General features: G+C 43.5%; 1 protein-coding gene across 2 annotated transcripts in view; it reads right to left on the bottom strand.

Annotated features, from left to right (window-relative positions):
- Nucleotides 1-19,236, bottom strand: part of LOC114103834 (solute carrier family 22 member 4) — a 50,254-nt gene that overhangs the window by 27,832 nt on the left and 3,186 nt on the right. Inside the window, exons 2-3 of one of the 2 annotated variants that reach the window (XM_071611823.1) lie at nucleotides 4,605-4,647; nucleotides 2,889-3,043 (exon numbers count right to left, since the gene is read on the bottom strand). In XM_071611823.1, coding sequence (XP_071467924.1) covers nucleotides 2,889-3,043; nucleotides 4,605-4,647 — 198 coding nt within the window. Of the gene's footprint in view, nucleotides 1-2,888; nucleotides 3,044-4,604; nucleotides 4,709-19,236 lie in introns of both variants that reach the window. The other variant, XM_027949679.2, reaches the window with a different exon arrangement.

The following is a 19,236-nucleotide window of genomic DNA, read 5'->3' on the forward strand; positions in this document are numbered from 1 at the left end:
TAGCCAGACCCTAAGTGACTTAGCAAGACTCTGTCTCAAAATAAAAAAATAAAAAGGGCTGGGGATATGGCTCAGTGTTTCAGCACCCCTGGGTTCAATCCCCAGTAATGCCTCCCCCCCCAAAAAAAGAGAACAGGAAGCAGACAGTTAAATTTGCAAAAAACATGTAAGTAGTTAAGTAGTAAGTAGTAAGGGGAAGAAAGAGGATTCCATTGAAATTTTACCCACAGAAACCTGTGAACAGGCTGAAGATGAGAAATGGGAAAATTATGAGGGAGCTGTGATGGGGTAGGTCAGAGTCCTTGGTCCTGAGTGGTCATTTCCTCCTCCTAAGTTAGCCACATTCTGGAAGCACCATCATTTCAGATGCATCCACTTTGCATGGGGCTTTGGGTAGCATTGTTTTTTTGTTGCCTTTTCTAGAATCCTATGACTCTGGAAGGCTTCATGATTTTATTTTTTCTTTTTCCTCCAGTCTTGGGGATTGAACCCGGAGCCTTGCATATGCTAGGCAAGTGGTCTACCATTGAGCTTGATGATTTAAAAAAGAAAAAACTAGCATAAGAAGAAGACTCATTTCTGCACTGCTTTGAGAGTGAGTGTAATTCAGCTTCCCAAATTAACATGAAGAATCCTAAAACTAAAGATCATCATCACAGAAACTTGCGAAACCTTTCCTAGAGCCAGAGGCCAAAAGTGAAGGGACAGACAGAATTTTCAGTCCAAACCTCACCCTTCAGTTTAGTTTACCCAAATAAAACCTGGTTGTTTCAAATCCAGCTCAAAAGGGGAGGATAAAATAAAAGGGGAGGGGGGCGGTGGATAAAATAAAACCTGGAATTTGGCTATTTCAGTTCTGCAACACCAGAGGGCACTCATGTGCCGTGGGGAAGGTGCAACCACTTTGTCCTGGCACTGGGTCCTCCCACTCCAGGAGTGGTGGGTCCAGCTGCTCTGGGACAGGCTGATTTTCAGTGAAACTCTAAATCTTTCAGGCCTGAGAACTAATTACAAAACTCTCATACCAGGACCCAAAGTCAGCTATTTCCTGCAAAGCCACCAAGAATAGCAGGCATGGACCCAAGCTGATGGGGAGCCTTCTGTACCTGTACCTGGTAGCCTTTTGATGGCTGCTGGGCACACCTAGGCTCTGATTGCCCTCAGCCCTGTGTGTGGGGCTGCAAACCTGGTGGGGAGAAGCAAGGGGAGTGGTGGGCAGTGGGGCAGACCTTTTCTGCAGAGGCCTGGGGAGAGTGACCTCCCTGCTTCGTCCATTCATAGAGGAGAGGCTCTAAGCCCCAGAAGCACCCTGGGTGAGTAGAGAGGCAGGTTCATAGATTCTACCCTGCTCCCAACCCTAAGAGCAGGGTTGCTCTAGCTTCACCACAACTCTCTGCCCTTCCATTCCAGATGGTCCTCCGGGTCCTCCTGTGACACGGATCTGCAGACCTTGGACAGAATCCTCTGTCTGGGGGAGGCCTGTTTGGTTTCTGGGATGGATCTGGCCCAAGCAGAGTCATGTGTAGGGCTACTCAGATGTATGGGTGCTGACAGCAAGGAAGATGGATGTGGAGATTTAAAACATGAGAATAGGCTTTGCTATGTCCAAGAGTCCTGTGTCCTGTGTCCATTGCACATTAGGAAGTTACAATTTTGGTCCTAAGTCCCTCCACTCCCCAGTTTTCAGCATTGCTATCCTGCAACTCCCTGTACTTTCCACACAAATGACCCTGAAAATCTTGCTCCTCTCCTTAGCACTGCAGGGAGAGAGCGGCCCCACCCGCCAGGGCCAACTGAAGAGTGTGCTATCTGCCCAGACCATGTGGCTTGGGTATGTTCTCTCTTCTCCTCTCCCTCTCCCCTCCACAGACACTGAGAACAGGACCTATGGCAAGGAGCCCTTCACAAATAATTAAAGGAGTGGAATTTGAACAATTCCATCTTGGCAACCCGACAGAGGGTATAAAAATCTTCAACTAAGCCGATGCAGCATCTCCAAAGCCAGTGAGTCATCAGACTCTTGAAAGCAATCAGAATCACCTGACCAGGTGCAGACTTTTGAGCCAAGAAGAATCTTTAGACTTCTATTAAAGGGCACTATTCATAATTATGCTGTGACAATAGGGATAAACAGGGACTGTGCTGAGCCAACTAGAATGATCACACTAGAAATTTTAGGAATTGGAGTTTCCATTCTTATGGAAAGAAGGCTCCCTTTCTCTCCCCTTCTCACGTGCTTATATTGGGGGCTCAGAGAGTGCATTGGGGACTCTCACTCCTGAGGATGAACCTGATTAACTTGTTTGGAGCTCACCTCACTTCCTCCCCAGACAATCTGGAGTGGCCTGGGGCCTCCGCGTGGGTTTGTAACTGATGACTCTCCCTCCTATAGCCTATTATTCTTAGCGGTGGCCTCTTGACAGGTCTACTATCAGTGCAGTGAGGCCTGTCCTGTACAGAGCTGATATGCTCTGGATGGGCTTTGAGTATGGGTGAGGCCAGATCTACTGGGTGGGCTGACACTGAAATCCTCCTGGCAAGTGCCTTTACTGCCTGTATGCCTGTGTATGGGCCATTCAACCACCCTGAGTCCTTTCCTAGGCAACCAGGTAGAAGCCTCAAGCCTTCACAGCTCCAATCAAAGACATTCCCAGGCCGTCCCTCCCTCAGGGTCTCCTCTTATGTGCCCTGTGCACCTGTGAATGTGTCTCAGTTATTGTGTGGCTGATTCTTATTGGCTTGAACTCTTGTGGCCACCATTCAGGGTCCAGCACAGAGCTGGCTCCCTGTGAGTGCCTGAACTTTGGAAGCATAGCCCAGTGGCCTCCTCCTTCCTGGTCTTTCAGAGCATTGGAGGGAGGAATTTTTGTCTCTGAAGCCATTCCTACCTAGAATGAAGGCCACAACATAGTTGGAGATCTGGCCCATGCCCACGATGACAAATAACACAGTGAACATCTCCCAGTTGATGGAGAAAATCTGCACGAAGCTGAAGCCCGTCTGCACAGCCATGGTTGCAAAAAGAATGTTCTTCCTGCCAAACCTACAGGATAAAGCATAACATAGGTGAATAAAGCAAAACAGTATAATAAAACATAATGGTAACTCAGGGTGTGTTTTAAGCTCTGAGCTAGACATCATGGCAGACTATTTTCTCAGGGCTCTGTCAGGCCTCAGGCATCCATCTCCCAGGAGGTACCTTTAAGTTTCTAAGCTTCCTATGCAGGTCCCATATCTTGAAAACATAGAACAGTCTATGCAAGGACCACATGGAAAACTGCTCTTTAGAAGGAGCCCCGGTAGAAGCTGCCACCACAGCACAGAATCTGCAGGTAGTTTTCATATCCGCAACATGTGAGTTCTATAAATCCAGAACCAAGAGTTCCTTGAGGGCAGTGGTTTTTAACCTTGGATTACAACGTTTTCTGGTTTAAAAATAATTCAGCTTAGGATGTTTCTACTTTCCAATGGTTTAAGAGTGATATGCATTCAGTAAAAACCCTATGATGAGCTTTGATGGTTTCCTGAGCCAGGAAGATGCGTATGGTACTCTCTTTCAATGCTGAGCAGCTGCAGTGAGACACAGTCGCCAGTCGGTCACGTGATCACAAGAGACAACAACAGTCACTGCACTATGCTGACTTGCTAAGCTGAAAGTTAGTGAGTTAGGTGTACCAAATGCATTTTTGACTGAAGATATTTTCCCTGATGATGGCTTAATCGGAACAACGGCCTCGGAAGCTGAGGAACATCTGTACTGATGCCAGCACCCCACCACTGCTTTATGGAAAGATGTAGCTTTTTGCCATGTCTTTTGGTGACAATGTAGTTGGTTTAGGTGTTAATTTCACATTCCAGTAGTGACCAATGGATGGGATGAAGCACAGGTGGGCGCAGAACAGACACCCCACTTTCCAAAGTTCAGGTGTCAGGCCATTGGCTGGAGGCCCCATTGGTGTTTGAAGCTAGGGAACAGACAGGCACCCCTCTTGGAAGCCTTCCCCAATACTGCTCTTCATTACTGTTGCCTCCTGTTCTGGTCACCAGAGAGCATGTCCGTGGATACTGCAATGTTGTCTCTACCAGCCTGTGAGCTCCAGGGGTCTCAGAACCAGACTGGGTCTTCTCTGTGGCCCCAGGGCCCAGCCAGAGTCCAACCCACAGGCCCAGGGAGTGTAGAGTTAGTGCTGCTGTCTGGCCCGACCCATCCTGGTGGCTGTTTGTGGACTGATCCCGTCATCCACTCCCTGTCCCCCAGAACAACTCTGAAGAGTTGGGGGTGGGGTGGAGGGGCAGTGGTGGTGGCAGCATGGCGTTGGGTCAAGGGATGTGTGGAAGGAAGACTCCACTTTCCAGTGGGGGGAGTGGTCCCTCCCCATTCCTACCCAAAGCCTGGGGAGCGCAGGCTCAGGGAATAGAACACAAGTGGGTCTCCACAGGGGTGTGAGGTCAGGGTGAACAGGAGACATCCTGACTCCCCACCACTGACTCAGTGGCCTGAGGATCCTCCCCTTCACTATGTAGAAATACCTTGAATTCAGTCCAACCTCAAGATAGGCAGTGACAAGGGGCCCTGTCCCCCTTTCCTCCCTCCATGTCCTTACCTGTCTGACAACTGCCCGGACACGAAGGAGCCAAGGAGCACGCCTACGAAGAACAGGGAGGCGGTGAGGGGCGTCTTCCAGTCATCCTCACACACCAGATTCCACTGCCAACAAGACAGCACGAAGCGTGAGCCCAACCCTGTAGCAGGCCCCAACCCCAGCCCAGGTCCGGGAAACATTATCACATGGCAGCCAGAGACACTCTCCTCCCTGGCGCCAGGATGTCACCTCTGTGCAAAGGATACAGGTCTTTTGGGTCTGGGTTTAACTCCTGACTACGATTTGCTAGGGCTCCTCTCGGTTCTCTGAGACTCGGCTTCCTTTCCTGAAAGGGAGGGTGATGGCCACCACTTTGCCTATGTCACATAGCAAGAAGCAGCTGAAGCCATGGCTGTGACTGGTGACCCCTTGGCAGCAAAGCGATATGAAGCAAAGGAGGCCCTGACCCTTTAGAAGGCAGCCCAGCATGGAGAGAAGATATTTGAAAAGCCCAGGGGCAGGGAAGAGGGCATGGTCGCTTTGTCCAGGAGTAGAAATGTCCTCTCCTTGTTAAAAAGTACAAGTGGTCACAGTAGTTCTGGGACTTTATGTTTTGAGTAGACTCCTCTGGAATGCCCTGGTTAAGCTCAGGCCTTGATCCAGGACTCCACTGGGCTGAGGTCTACACCCCCCCCCCGCCCCCACTCTCCAGGGCTTCCTATCTCCCCATCCTGTATTCCTATACCCTCCTTCCCAGTAGCATGGTTCCTCCCATTCCCCAGGCCTATTGGCTGCTATCGCCCTAACAAGTCCCTGCTGGTGGAGCCAGGAAATCATAAAATCAAGGTTTCAGCCAAAGTTTCCATTCTTGGCTTTTTGTTTTTGTTTTTTCCAGGGCTGGGGATGGAACTTAGGGCCTTGTGCATGTTAGGCAACCACTATTACAGACCTACATCCGGGCCCCTGGCTCCCAATTCTTGAATAAAGTCAATTCAGTAAAATCTCAAGGGAAGTCACCAAGATTTCAAAATGTGTTTTGTGACCTTTCATTAATTATAAAAATAATCAGGTGCCCATGAGTATTCGGGGCCTGTGAGTCAGAAGTGGGGAGTGCTGTCTGTGGTGAAATAATCCAGCTTAGAGGAAAGATCCTCCCTCCCTGTTCCCCTTGGTGGTAGTCCTGGTTCCAAGGTGTTTGCAAAGCAATTCTCACAGTTGCCCTGAACTTTGGGGGTTGTTTTAAACAGGAATTCAGGTATTTATGCCCCACCTCATTCTGAGGCAGGCTGAGAAAGGTGTTTCTAAAGACATAAAAAAAAGTATAAGACAAAAAGCGAGAGAATCATCAAGTAAAGGGGAGGGAGGTTTATAGAAACCAGGCAAGGTGAGAGGGACTCCAGACTGTCCTGCCTAAGCCAGCGAGGCAGGCTCCAAAGCTGGCTTTGACTGTCCCAGTGGCTCAGTTCCCTGAAGGGTCACAGTTTCCAGTGATCAACTCCTTCTGGAGCGGCACAGTTATTTCTGAGTACTGAGAATGGAAAGTCTCTCAGACATACTTCCTTCCACAAAGGGATCACTTTGTGATGTGAAGGATAATGTCCTTAAGGACACTCTTGTCCTAGAGACAACAGCAAGATTAAGGAAGCTGCTTCTCATGGCGCTCCAGGCAGATACCCAAGCACAGCTCTGCAGAGGAAAAACAGCATGGACCCGGAACTTGTTCTCTTCACTTCAGGTACTATAAATCCGAGACGGTACTCAGAGTAGAGTCACCTCATCTGGTGGTAGAGTCACCTCACCTGGTGCTTGGTTTGAAAGTCACCACTAAAACTCATGTTGAAATGTAATCACCATTGTAAGGTATTACGAGGGTACAAACTTAACCCAACTATGGTATTTGAGGTGGAACTTTTGGGAGGTAGTTAAGGTTAAATGAGGCCGTAAAGGGTGGGGCCCTAATCCCGTGGGACTGTGGCTTCAGAGAAGTGGAAGAGAGATCCAAGGGAGCAAGCTTGTTTTGTCTTGCCAACTGACGCCCCGTGCTGCCTTGGGACTTGGAAGAGAGTTTCCCACCAGTAAGAAGGACCTCTCTAGGGGCAGCCACCTGACCTTGAACTTCCCAGTGTTCAGAACTTTGAGCTGAATAAACCTTTTTTTTTTTTTTTTTAATAAAATACCCAGTCTGTTACAACAATAGAAAACAGAGTAAGACAGCAGAGGTTCCTGAATGGACTTCAGGGAAGAGAGCAATGAGCCCTCAAATATTATATATCAAGTGCTCTGCCAGTCCGTAGATCAGAGGTGGTGCACAAGATGGTGCCTGAATTAATAGCCACCTGTCTCCAAAAATGACTGGTAATAGCTTCAGAGCTTGGGATCTGCCCATGACACACAGAGTAATGAATGATTGAGGCTCCAAAGTCTCATGATGTGAAATGTGACCCATTTTTAAGAAGAATAAACTGATGCTCTGAGACTAGAATTTGTCTGAAGTCATAGCAAGTAAATGAGCATGCTAGATACCAATTAGGGCCTCAGAGCCCAACCTTATACCCATGTCTTGCTCTGAACATGAACAACAAAGGCAGGACAAAAGGAGCTGATTAAATAAGATAACCTACACTTCTTTGAGAATGTGATACCAGAGAAAATTGCCCCCAGAGTAAAAGGCCTCTATCACAGCCTTCAACCTTGGACAGAACCAAGAAAATTCAAGTTAGGCAGAGGTATGCATGTCTGTTCTCAATCACTGTTCCATCTGCAGTTGAGGAGAAAAGCTCCTCCAAATATAATGTCCTCTATTCTATGGCATTTCAAATATTTTTCTATTAGTTCTTTGACTTAGGGAGGTAGCAATGAGACTTGAGAGGAAGAAAAGAGAAAAGCTGTCAGATGTACAGCCAGCTTTTGCATGAACAAAAGTAGTGCGTAGGACCATCTACACCTAATTTGCAGGCCAGTGCAAACAGAAATTATAGGACCCCTTGTTCAAAAATTATGAATTTCAAGATGGCCAAGAGCAGAGCATTAAAACTGGTTGTGGGGTTCTATGTGACTGCTCAGGTTGCATGTCCATGAAGCTGGTGCTGGTAGTGGGGTCAAGCCTGATCTTTGGGGAATGGAGGAGAGGCAGGAGTTCTGGGCTGGGGCACTGGAAAGGGTGAGGTGAGGGCCAGCACTCCATTGCTTTCCTTTCTGGTGGCCATGCAGCCATGGCTCTAGGTCTCACTTTCCTCCCTGAAGAGAGGTGTAAGAAGCCTTGCCAGCATGATACAGCACAGGAGGGGGCCGGTGCATGCAGTGGTGATCTGCCTCTGGAAACTCTGCAGGAAACAGCTAGACCTCATGAGTGGCTGTAGGGTTGGGTTCCCCCTTATATGTCCAGGTTATCCTTTTGGAAAGCTATGAGGAGCCTGGTAATGGGACAAAGGATTGGCAGATAAAATTCCAGCTGGGGCTTAAAGGGCAGGAGCCCAGTAAATCAGCTGCCAGCCCAAAGAGAAGCCCTTCCCTTCAAAGGGCTGTTCTTGGGGAAGCCAGGCCCTGTCTGTACCCACCTCCTGGGAATTTGAGGGCTATGTCTTGGGGTACAACTAGTCAGGACACAGAGAACTCTCTGTAGTTAGCAGACATTGTAGATTCAATAAGAAACCATCTTCATCTTGATGGGACAGAACTGTTCCTATGGGTCTTTGCACATGTGGATACACACACACAGAGACACATGTCCAGAGGCCTGTGGCTAATGGTGGGTGGTGAGGAGCGGGCCAACATTGCCTGGGGCTATTCTTTTAAGCCAAACACTAACATTCTGAAAACATAGCCTACCTCTGGAGAAAGAGTAAAATGTGGCAACTAGCTGGCCCAGGTTATGTAGGGGTAGGCACTCTATGTATGCTCCCGGTGTTACTATGTCCACCTGATCCTCAGGATCTCAGACCAAGATTCTCACAATAGAATAGAAGGAGCTCCATATAGCTGGACCATGTGTCCTTCAGTCATGCTTCAAGAGACAAAAGTCCAGGTTACAAGGTTATTAGGGATGGAAGGTCACTCTTGGCATAAATGTGCCTCTTTTGCTTCCCAATGGTAACAATACTAGGAATGACAGTCTAGTGTTTTGAATACTTATTGAGCATCTTGTATTATTTAATGGGATTTCAAAGTTTCCATATAGGGTGAATATTCTTTTCATCTTCATTTTACAAATTAGTAAAAAAAAGGCACAGAGTAATAAAATGACTAGTCCAAATACTTTTTGGGGATTGGCCAAAGAAATTGCTTAATCATTTGTTTATTTGACTTCGAGCATCTATCTGTTCCAGCCGATGCTTTATGCTGGCCACAATACATGGTCTCTGCCTTCATTAAGCTCAAGTTCAAACACACTTTAGGGATAGATCAGTGTGTACGGGCATGCATAAGCCTAGTAGTCCTGGCAGGGAAGGCTCTTCTGGGTTACAACACCCTTGTTCTCTAGCTAGAGAAAAAGAAAAAAAAAAAATACCTTCCTCTCCTCATTATCCTTTACTAGAAGAACAGAATTCTAAAACATGAATAATCAGTATAAATATATTTTAGATGACTTACACTGACACAAGGATAGGCACATGGTGAATACTTAACAGATTGTTGATGAAAATATGTTAAACAACTAGGGGCAATGAAAAATGAGTGGAGAAAATGTGTAGTTCTGGGGCTGCTGAGTACCTATGCACTGTCCTTTGAAAATCACCTGCAACCTTGAACTCTCTGAGTAGCCAAAGTCTGGCAGTTTTAGCTTTTACCAAAGCCACAAAGGACCATCAAGATCAGTATATTCACTCTGGCCTGCATAGAACTCAGAGCTCTGGAAAGCAGCCTGGTGTTGAGCAACCAGCACAGGCTTTCTTAGATTCTACCGCTTCTGGCTGTGTGGGCCATGCGTTCACCAATATTAGTCTGCTTCTAATTTTAAAGAAGTGACAACAATAGCGCTTCCTAGTTTCGTTGTATACATTGGACAAAAAACCTAAGTGGAATATCTGACACATTGTGGCCTTGCAAAATGGTAGCTCCTTTTCTACTAACTTCATGCCTTTGTCCAAAGCAAAACCATAACTTAAAAAAGCTTGCCTAGCACGTGTGAGACCCTGGGTTCCACCCTCTGCACCACATAAAAATAAATTTTAAAAAAAGGTATTATATCCAACTACAACTAAAAAGTAAAATATTTTTTAAAAAAGGCATGGCATGAATGAAAAAGCAAAGAGATAAAAATTCTTTCATCCAATTACTAAGAACTAAAAAAGCTCTTACCACAAGGTATAAAATCCTTTTATAAATGGCCTTTAATCCCAGAGATGACTGTGAATGAAAAATTAGCAATGGTCCATTAGAAATGAAAAACGGATTTCTATAGTGTTCTCTTATAGTTATCCTTCATTCCAGAGGGAAAGTAAGAAGTAATAATTAACAATAGAATATACATCCACCCCAGTTCCTTCTTTATAACTTGGTTGTGACTTAAGGCTGGAAAATTCTTGATCATCTGCAAAATAAAGCAAACAAACAAAAACAATAAAAAACCCTGAATATTTCATTCTTTTTGTTTTTAACAGCTTTATTGAGATACAATTTACATATGTCAAAATTCACTCTTTTTAAAGTGTACAGTTGAGTAGTTTTCATATATTCACAGAGTTGTGTAAGCATCAGCACTATCTAATTTTAGAACATTTTCATCATCGCTTAAAAAAAAATCCAAACATATTAGCAGCCACACCCCATACTCTTCTGTCCCAGTCCTTGGCAACCACTAATCTACTTTCTGGCTATATGGATTTGCCTATTCTGGGAAGTTCATATAAATGGAAGCATACAATAAGTAGTCTTTTGTGACTGGATTCTTACTTAGCATAATGTTTTCAAGGTTCATCTGTGCTGTTGTAGAGTGTTTCAGTACTTCATTGCTTTTTGGTTTGAATAATATTCCATAGTATTAATAGTTTACATTTTATTTATCTAAACAGATTTTTGGGTGGTTTCCAATTTTGGCTGTTGGGAATAATGCTGCTATGAACATTCATGAACAAGATTGTGTATGGACATATATTTTAAATTTTCCTGGGCATGTACATAGTGGCAAAATTGTTGGGTTACATCTATGTTTAACTTTTTGAGGAATTCCCAATCTGCTTTCCAAACTGGCTGCACCATTTTATAACCCCAACAGCAATGAATGAGGGTTTCAAATTCTCCACATCTTTACCCACACTGTTATTATGTGTCTTTTTAATTTTGGCTGTCCCAATAGGTATAAAGAAGTATCTCCTGTGGTTTTGACTTGCATTTCCTAATGACTAATAAAGTTGAACGTGTTTTGCATTGAATTTGTATATTAATTTTGGGAGTCCTGCCATGTTGACAATAAGTTTTTGACTCTGTGAATAGAACAAGGGATATCTTTTCATTTATTTCGGCCTTAATTTCAATGATTTTGGGGAGGAGGGTACTGGGGATTGAACCAAGGAGTGCTTAACCACTGAACCACATCCCCAGCCCTATTTTTTATTTTGAGACAAGGTTTTGCTAAATTGCTTAGAGCCTCACCAAGTTGCTGAAGCTGGCGTTGAACTTGTGATCCTCATGCCTAACCTCCAGAGTCATTGGAATTACAGGCAATTACCACCAGGCCCAGCTCAATAATGATGTTTGATAGTTCTCAGAATATAAACTTGAAAACTCTTGGTGAAATCTATTCCTGAAGAAATTTTCTTAGCATTATTTGTAAAGTTGCATTGCACTGCTAGAAACAAATTATTTCAGAATTGTTTTTTAAATTTGGGGATGTCTTTATTTAATTTTTAAAAGACTTGCTGGATACATGATGCTCCATTGACAGTTTTTTTTTTTTTTTCCTTTCAGCAATTAGAATGTCATCTATGGCTCTTTGTCTTCTATTATTTCTTATAAGATGGCAAAAGATAATCTTATTGGAGTTACTTTGTGTGTGACAAGTCATATTTTTTGCTTCTTTCAAAAATTTTCCTTTGTCTTTGGCTTCCAGGTGTTTTACTATGTATCCAGGTTGTGGATTTCTTTTGTGGTTATTCTACGTGGAGTTGGCTGAGCTTCTGAGACGTATAGATTAATGTTTTCATCAAATATGGGGAGTTTTCAGTAACTATTTATTTTTTTCTGCTTCTTTTTTCTCTCTTCTTCTTTTAGGATTCTCATTAGGCATATACTGGTGTATTTAGTGGTGTTCCACATTTTCCTTGAAGTTCTGCTCATTTTTTCCCCATATTATTCTTTTTTTTTCTCTCCTTTCTGCTCTTTGGATTGCATAATTTCCAATCCTCTGCAACTTTGCTGATTCTTTCTTCTTCCTATACAAATCTCTGTTAAGAGCATCTGATGAATTTTTAATTTGTGTTATTACACATTTTTACTTCAGAGTTTCTTTTTGGTTCTTTTAAAATATAAATATAATTTCTATTTTTTATTGGTATTCTGTATTTGATGAGGTATTTTCTTCATACCTTTTTTTACTTTTACATTTCTTTAGCTCTTTGAACATATTTATAATAGTTGCTTTTAAGCCTTTGTTAAATCTGACAAGTGGGCCCTCTCCAGCAATTTCTGTTGCTTACTTTTTTCTTTATTGAGTATAGGTCACACTTTCCTGTTTCTTTGCACGTCTTATAATTTTGTTGTTGTAAAAACTGGGCACCTTAGATAACATGTTGTAGAGACTCTGGATACTGACAACCCCACCCCTATTTCATGATCTTTCTATTAAGCTGTTTGCCTATGAAAGTATCACACCCTACTTTTAGGCTCCATTAAATGTTGGGTAATTGCTTTCTTACTTTTTGACAATGCCCCAAGGCATAAATTGTCCCATAATACAATCCAATTGAATTCAAGCCCTTTTGCAGGCATTTTTTTTTTTACTTTGTTAAAAACCTATACATATTTTGACATTTCTAATAGCAACATATATGATAGATATGGTTCTATTCTATTTATAATAAAACCTAAAAAGATTAATATAGTTAAAATCTATAAAATTTTGTTTCTAGATCTAATATTGGCTTACAGATTTTGAAAGCAAGTGTCTTGAAATTTTAAGTCAATGACATCAATATGCAGATAAAATTTGTAATAAGGAGATATGGCCTAGATGCATTCGGTACGGACACCAGATGTTCTAATACACACAAAAATTCAGATTTAAAATAATATTAAAACATTACTATAGCATGAAATAATATAAAACAGATAAACTTTTGGGAGTTGACAGTCTAAGTCTTTCACTAAAAATTGAAGGAAAAAAGCCTAGGTAATTACTTTTTTTTTTTTTCTTTCACAAGATGGCATAGTTTGTAATGGAAATGAAGTCGGGTCTCCCTGATGATTACCCCTACCCTGGGCTACCTCTAATTAGGATACTGGGTGGAGTAGTTTTTGAGGCAAGCTTTGAGGTTTGTCCTGACTTCAAAAGGGCTGCTCTTAGCTGTCTCTTTTATTGGTTCTTTCTGGTAAACGAGATGCCCTGTGGGTTAGTTTGTTCTACTGGAGCTATGCATTTCCTCTTAGTTGCTTACCACAAAATCTCCCCTATTTTTAGAAGCAATAGTAGGCTTAACCATCGTCTATACCTCTGTTTCAAATAAAGTCAGTTCCCGTGGGGACAGTGTCAGAACTATCTGTTTTGTTTGTTTGTTTGTTTGTTTGACTACTTCTCCCCAAGACCAAATCTCTGAGCCCTTGCTCCAGAGCACTGGTCAGGAAAGTGACCCACTCTCAGAGTGACACCTGTTCTTTATGAGTTGGACACTGGTCTTTTTGGCTAGCTTCTCCTGACATGGAACCTGTGACCTATGAATGAGCCGAGGCAAGGGAAATCAAGACCTCCATATTCTTGACCCGTGGGACCTGGCTAGAGCCTCCAATATATATGGGCTGGGTGGAGAAAGGGATCTCCTGAACTCCTGGTTGCATTCACCAGGATTTTAGCCTCTGCAACCCAGAGCTCAGGGAATGCAGGGTGAGATGGGGTGGGCATTGGTGGCCCCTCTTGGTGAGTCTGTATCCCCTGACTGTGAGCTGAGGGAAGAGAGAACTCTGTTTTCTTGGCCAGGCCCACTATCCCGCTTTCTGTGCTGGAGAGGGAGAAGGAAGAAAGGGAGGAATAAAGAGGTTGAGACTACAGGGCAATGGACTTCCACTCATAAGTGTTTTTCATTTGTTGTATGTCCTTAGGACAATTTCTTAAAAAACTGTGTGCGTGTGCGTGTGTGTGTGCACACTCTATAATGTGTATGTGTGTACATGCATGTGTGCATGTGTGTATGTGTGTATAACAACAAGTTACAGTTGTTTCACTGGGAAGCAAATCTGGAGAGGCCCTGTCACTACCATTTTAGACCATTTTAGAAGTTGGAAAAATTTTTCATGTGCTTATTAATTTGCAAATATTCTTCTTTGGAGAAATAAACCTATTTTCCAAAATACATAAAATATTTTACTCTTTTTTTTTTTAGATAAGATCTCACTATGTTGCCCAGTCTGGTCTCAAACTTGCAATCCTCCTGCTTTTGCCTCCTGAGTGGCTGGGTCTACAGGTGTGCATCAGGCTCCTGGCTGATTTTAATATCAGATTGTCTTTTTTTTTCTCACTATACAGAATTGAACCCAGGGGCGCTTTACCAGTGAGCTACATCCCCAGCCCTTTTAATTTTTTTATTTTGAGACAGGGTCTCATTAGGTTGCTGAGGCTGGTGATCACTTTTCCTCAGCTTCCGGAGTCACTGGGATTACAGGCATATAATAGCTGGTGAAATTGGGCTTTTTATTGTTGAGTTTAAAGGGTACTTTTTGTATTCTGGATACAAGTCCTCTATCAAATATATGATTTTGCAAATGTTTTCTCACATTTTGCGGGCCATCTTTTTGGCTATTTAATTATTCTATTCATTTTTTCCTTTACAGATAACTGAAGCTGCCACATCTTAAAATGTTATCAACATGCTTCTTCCTTTAGATTAGTGGTAAAGCAAAAACCACCTCAGGTAGATAGATGGCTAGTGAAGAGTTCTCTGTGGTCATCAGACTAGATCAAAGCAAAAGACAAGGAGTTTGAATGGAAAGGTAGGGATGGGCACTTAGGGACCTGGGCATAGCCTCTGCATCCTGGCACTGGATCCACCAAAGCTCTTCTACGTTGTACTCTGTGGATAGGGTCTGTGCCAGCCACCTAGCCTTGAGGGTAAGCTCTTGAAGGAGCCAGTGTGAAACTGCCTTCTAGTCTTGCAGATGCTAAGCAGATGCTGCCAACCTTGGGCTAGTCATACTTCTTGCTAGACCACAGGGCTGAATCCATCCTTCCCTAGAGCTTCCATTTCCTCACATTATCTCTGCTCCAAATGGGGATCTTTGCCTTCTTTTGGGCTCCAGAGACATGCTTAAGCCCCACTAAGGCTCCAGATAATGAGGCAGATCTGCATTAGTCTAAAACATAAATTGAATGTAACCTGTCACAAGGGGGGAGGGGAATTACAATCCTTTCAGAAGCCCCAGGAACATCCAGCTCCTCCTGACAAGCCCTATCACAGCCTTCGTTTTGTCAATTTGCCACCTTGGATTCAGAGAGTTCTGCTGCCCACAGACCAAGTCTGTTTATCCAGAAACTTGGCAGGAAGTACAGGTGCAGCAACCGTGGAACAAAGGCACATTCTGAGATCCTGGTGCCTGTTGTCAGAGGAACACAGTTGAGAGGCAACAGGTAAACAATTTGGGGCAAGGCAGCTGATAAACAAACAGAGAAGCACACTCAGGCCCGAGATAGGGGACACCCCGGAGGCTCCTTTGTTTGTTCTCTGGCATTGGCAGAATCTGCTCTCTGAAGCATTGACTGGAAATATAAGTCTCACCGGTACTTGCTTGAGTCGAGGCTCTGCCTCCTCATCCCCTTTGAAATCTACCAGAGGTCAGGTCAGAGCATGGACTCAGCTGAGCAATTTGGTTAATATTAAGGCCATCTTGACAGCCAGGTTATGGGTCTCCCTACCAACCAGCAGTATCCCAGGGCAGCCTGCACACCTGTCAGAAAAGACTGTACACAGTGGCTAGCCACACTGCCAGGCTGTCAGTCTTATTGTTCACTGGTTGCCCCAGTGCCTCCCAGAAGCTCCCTGACAGCAGGGGATGAAGCCTGTTCCATAGACCAGGCCCACTTTGAGGCTGTAGGTAGAAATCAGTGTTTCCTGCCATTAACTGTGCCCTGATCCCATCTTTCAGGAAAAGTAGCACAAGGTTAGTGCCTCTAGGGGTATAGGCTCTTTGCTGGAATTTTGATCACACTTAAGGGCATGGTCACCATGCTTAAGAACATGGCCACCAGCAGCTCCACCACCAGGCTCCTAAAGGATGCAGCCATCGGCAGAAAGGACAGTGCATAGAGTGCGTGGCAGTAGACCTGTCTCAGACTACTGATGGCCTATCAAAAAGGTTTCTGGCTCAGAGGTGACTACCTCAGTATCCCCAGTCATGGACAGGTGGTGGGGGAAGTGTCAAGGGTAGCTAATGATGTTCCTGGGGAAAAGATGACAGGCTTGAGGCAAGAGCCAGCCCATGTTTAGCACCAGGCCTATCTCTGCCCTCCCTGTGGCCCTGTTGATGAACCTAGGCTCCCTGCAAATCAGGACACCGACTGCTGTCCCTGCTCCTTGAGTCTTAGGGCAGGAGGCTCTGAGCTTGCTCACACACAAGGTCGCTAATCTCTGAAGTACATGGTATTAAAGAGCTATAGGGAGGGCATGTCCATAGAGACTAAGGTCTGGCCACTGGAGTAGTGAAAAACCCCATCCTCAGACAGACTGTTGGATACCTGAGGTCCCTACCTTTCCCCACATAATGTCCAGTCTTATCTCAGGTGCCACCTGCCCCTGCTTCTGTCTCTGCCCTGCTGCCTCCCTTAGCTACTAGATGCAACTGGCTCTCCTCCCAAGAGGCTGTGGAGGACAGCCTCTTCCAGCCCTGAGTCCAAAGATGAGGAAGGACCTTGCCCTGCCTTTTTCCATTCTTTTTTCTTAAAGTGAAAAGTAATTTGGTTCAATCTGCAACAACAAGATAATTAAGAATTGATAACTGATAGAGTAAAATAAATATGCAATTAGCCTCTAGTGATATAAATTAGTAAATGCATAAATACATTGGTGTGGAGGGGAAGCTTTTCTTTCCAGAATAATTCCAAATCCACACTAGGAAAATACCATGGTAATGATGGTTTCAGTCAAGGTCTAGTGAAGGATGATAAAAGCAGTGGGTAAAAATTTGAGGTATTTTGGTATTTTTTTTTATAATCTCAAAATATCTCCCCCAAGATATTTATTAACTCTGAAAGGGAAAAAATAATAACTTACAAGGAGAGATCTAGCACAACAAATTTAACCAAGTGATTGAGATTAACATCACCAGTAATTAAGACGTGCTTGCTGTTATGATATTCCAAGACACATCACTTCTATGGTATTCTTACCAAAAAGTGCATAACTCAATGTACTTATGAGAAAAATTCATACACACTCAGAAGGAGGCACATTTATCAAAATAACTCATAAAACATGTCTTGGTCACAAGAGATAAAGAAAATTGAAAAATTGTCACAGATTGGAGACTGAGACATGACAATGAATATAATGTGGGGTTCTGGATTGGATCCCCAAACAGAAAGAGAACATTAAGGGGAAAACTGGTTTCATTAATGCAATTGTTAATCCATGTTAATCTCTTGCTTTTGATAAATGGATTATGAGTCATGGTTAACATCAGCGGAAGTTGGATGAAGGGTGTATGTGAGTTTTCTGTACTTTTACAACTTTTCTCTAAATCAAAATTGATTTCAAAATGAAGTTTCAAAAATTTTATTCTTAATAGCTGCCTTAATAAACTGGACTTCACAAACAGCCTCTGAAGAAAGAAATGACCTGATGCACACATACATATAAGCAGACGGATATACTCATGTGAGTCATGACTCAGACGCCAGATCCCTGCTACCTGACATCTACGGAACACATTTCTATGGTGGAACATGGCATCCTTGGGGATATAGCTGATCTTGTCCCCCCGTGGAGGGCCAGGTTGAGAGGAAGCCTAGGTTGGCTTCTCTGTCCTTGAAACTATGCCCATTGGGAGATCCTGGCCCAGAAAAAGCAGAGACATGATCTGGGGATGGTCCCTCTACCTATGCTAGCCCAGATGCCCAGACCTGCCTGGGGAAATGGGCTTGACCCTGTGAGGAGAGGAGGCCATTTTTTTTCCACTGGCACTGGCCAAGTAGGCATGAGTTTGAACCTATGTATGTCCTGTTATCGGAGCCCTGGATCTTCCCCTCTGGGGAGATGGGCTCAGCCACCAGCAATCTTATCACCTGTTAGGCCAGCCACAATCTGAGACTTAGAAAAGGTCCCAAAATATCCACAGTATCCAGACAGAGGTACAAGAAAGAGGGTGATGAGGTCCTGTCCTTACCACCCACCTATTATGCCATTTGCTGGTGCCACCCTCTGTGTTGGTTATCACATGACATATATGGGGTCATGATCTCACCATGCTCTCCCAATGACCCAGATGAGGTGGGTCATTATTATCCTTATTTTTAAAAATTGTGATAAAATATACACATAACATAAAATTTACTATCTTCATCATTTTAAAATGCACAGTTCAATAGAGTTCACATGAGTAACCAGTTTCCAGAACTCTTCACTGTACAAAACAGAAACTTGATATCCATTAAACAACAACTCCTCATTCCTCCCTTCCTCCAGCTCCTGGTAACCATCATCTGCACTCTGTTTCTATGAGTGACTACTCTTCATAATGGATATTAGTGAAATCATTTAATGTTTGTCTTCTTGTGACTGGTTTATTTCATTAAGCATAATATCCTCAAGGTTCATTAATTGTAGCATGTGTCAGAATTTGCTTTTTTTTAGAGCTGAATAATATTATATATTGTGTGTGTGTAAACACATCCACATAAACATTTATACACATACCCTCATCTGTTGATAGATATTAGGGTTGTTTTCACCTCTGGGCTATTTTGAACAATGCTGCTATGAACACAGGTATACAAATATCTTTTTGAGACAATGATTTCAATTATTTTGGGTATGTACCCAAAAATGGAATTGTGGGATCATAATGGTAATCCTTTAAAAATTTTTTTGTTTGTTTCAGTATCAGAAATTGAACCCAGAGATACTTAACCACTGAACCATATTCCCAGTCCTTTTATTTTTATTTTATTTCATTTTTTTTTTTAAATTTTGAAACAGAGTCTTGCTGAGTTGCTTAGGACATTTCTAGGTTGCTGAGGCTGGTCTCAAACTCATGGTCCTCCTGCCTCAGCCTCTTGAGCTGCTAGGATTACAGGCATGAGTCACCATGACCAGCTCTAATTTTAATTTTGTGAGGAACCACCATATTGTTTTCCATAGAAGCTATGCCATTTAATGTTCTTCCATTGTTTAGATCTAAAATGTTCCCCCAAAGCCCTTGTGCTAAAGGCTTGGCCCCCAGCATGACATTACTGGGAGATGGTGGAAACTTTAATTGGTGGGCCCATGGCGGGGTAGATCTTTGGGGGTGTGCCCTT

This window comes from Marmota flaviventris, chromosome 5 (assembly GCF_047511675.1).
Source record: "Marmota flaviventris isolate mMarFla1 chromosome 5, mMarFla1.hap1, whole genome shotgun sequence".
Lineage (NCBI taxonomy): Eukaryota > Metazoa > Chordata > Mammalia > Rodentia > Sciuridae > Marmota > Marmota flaviventris.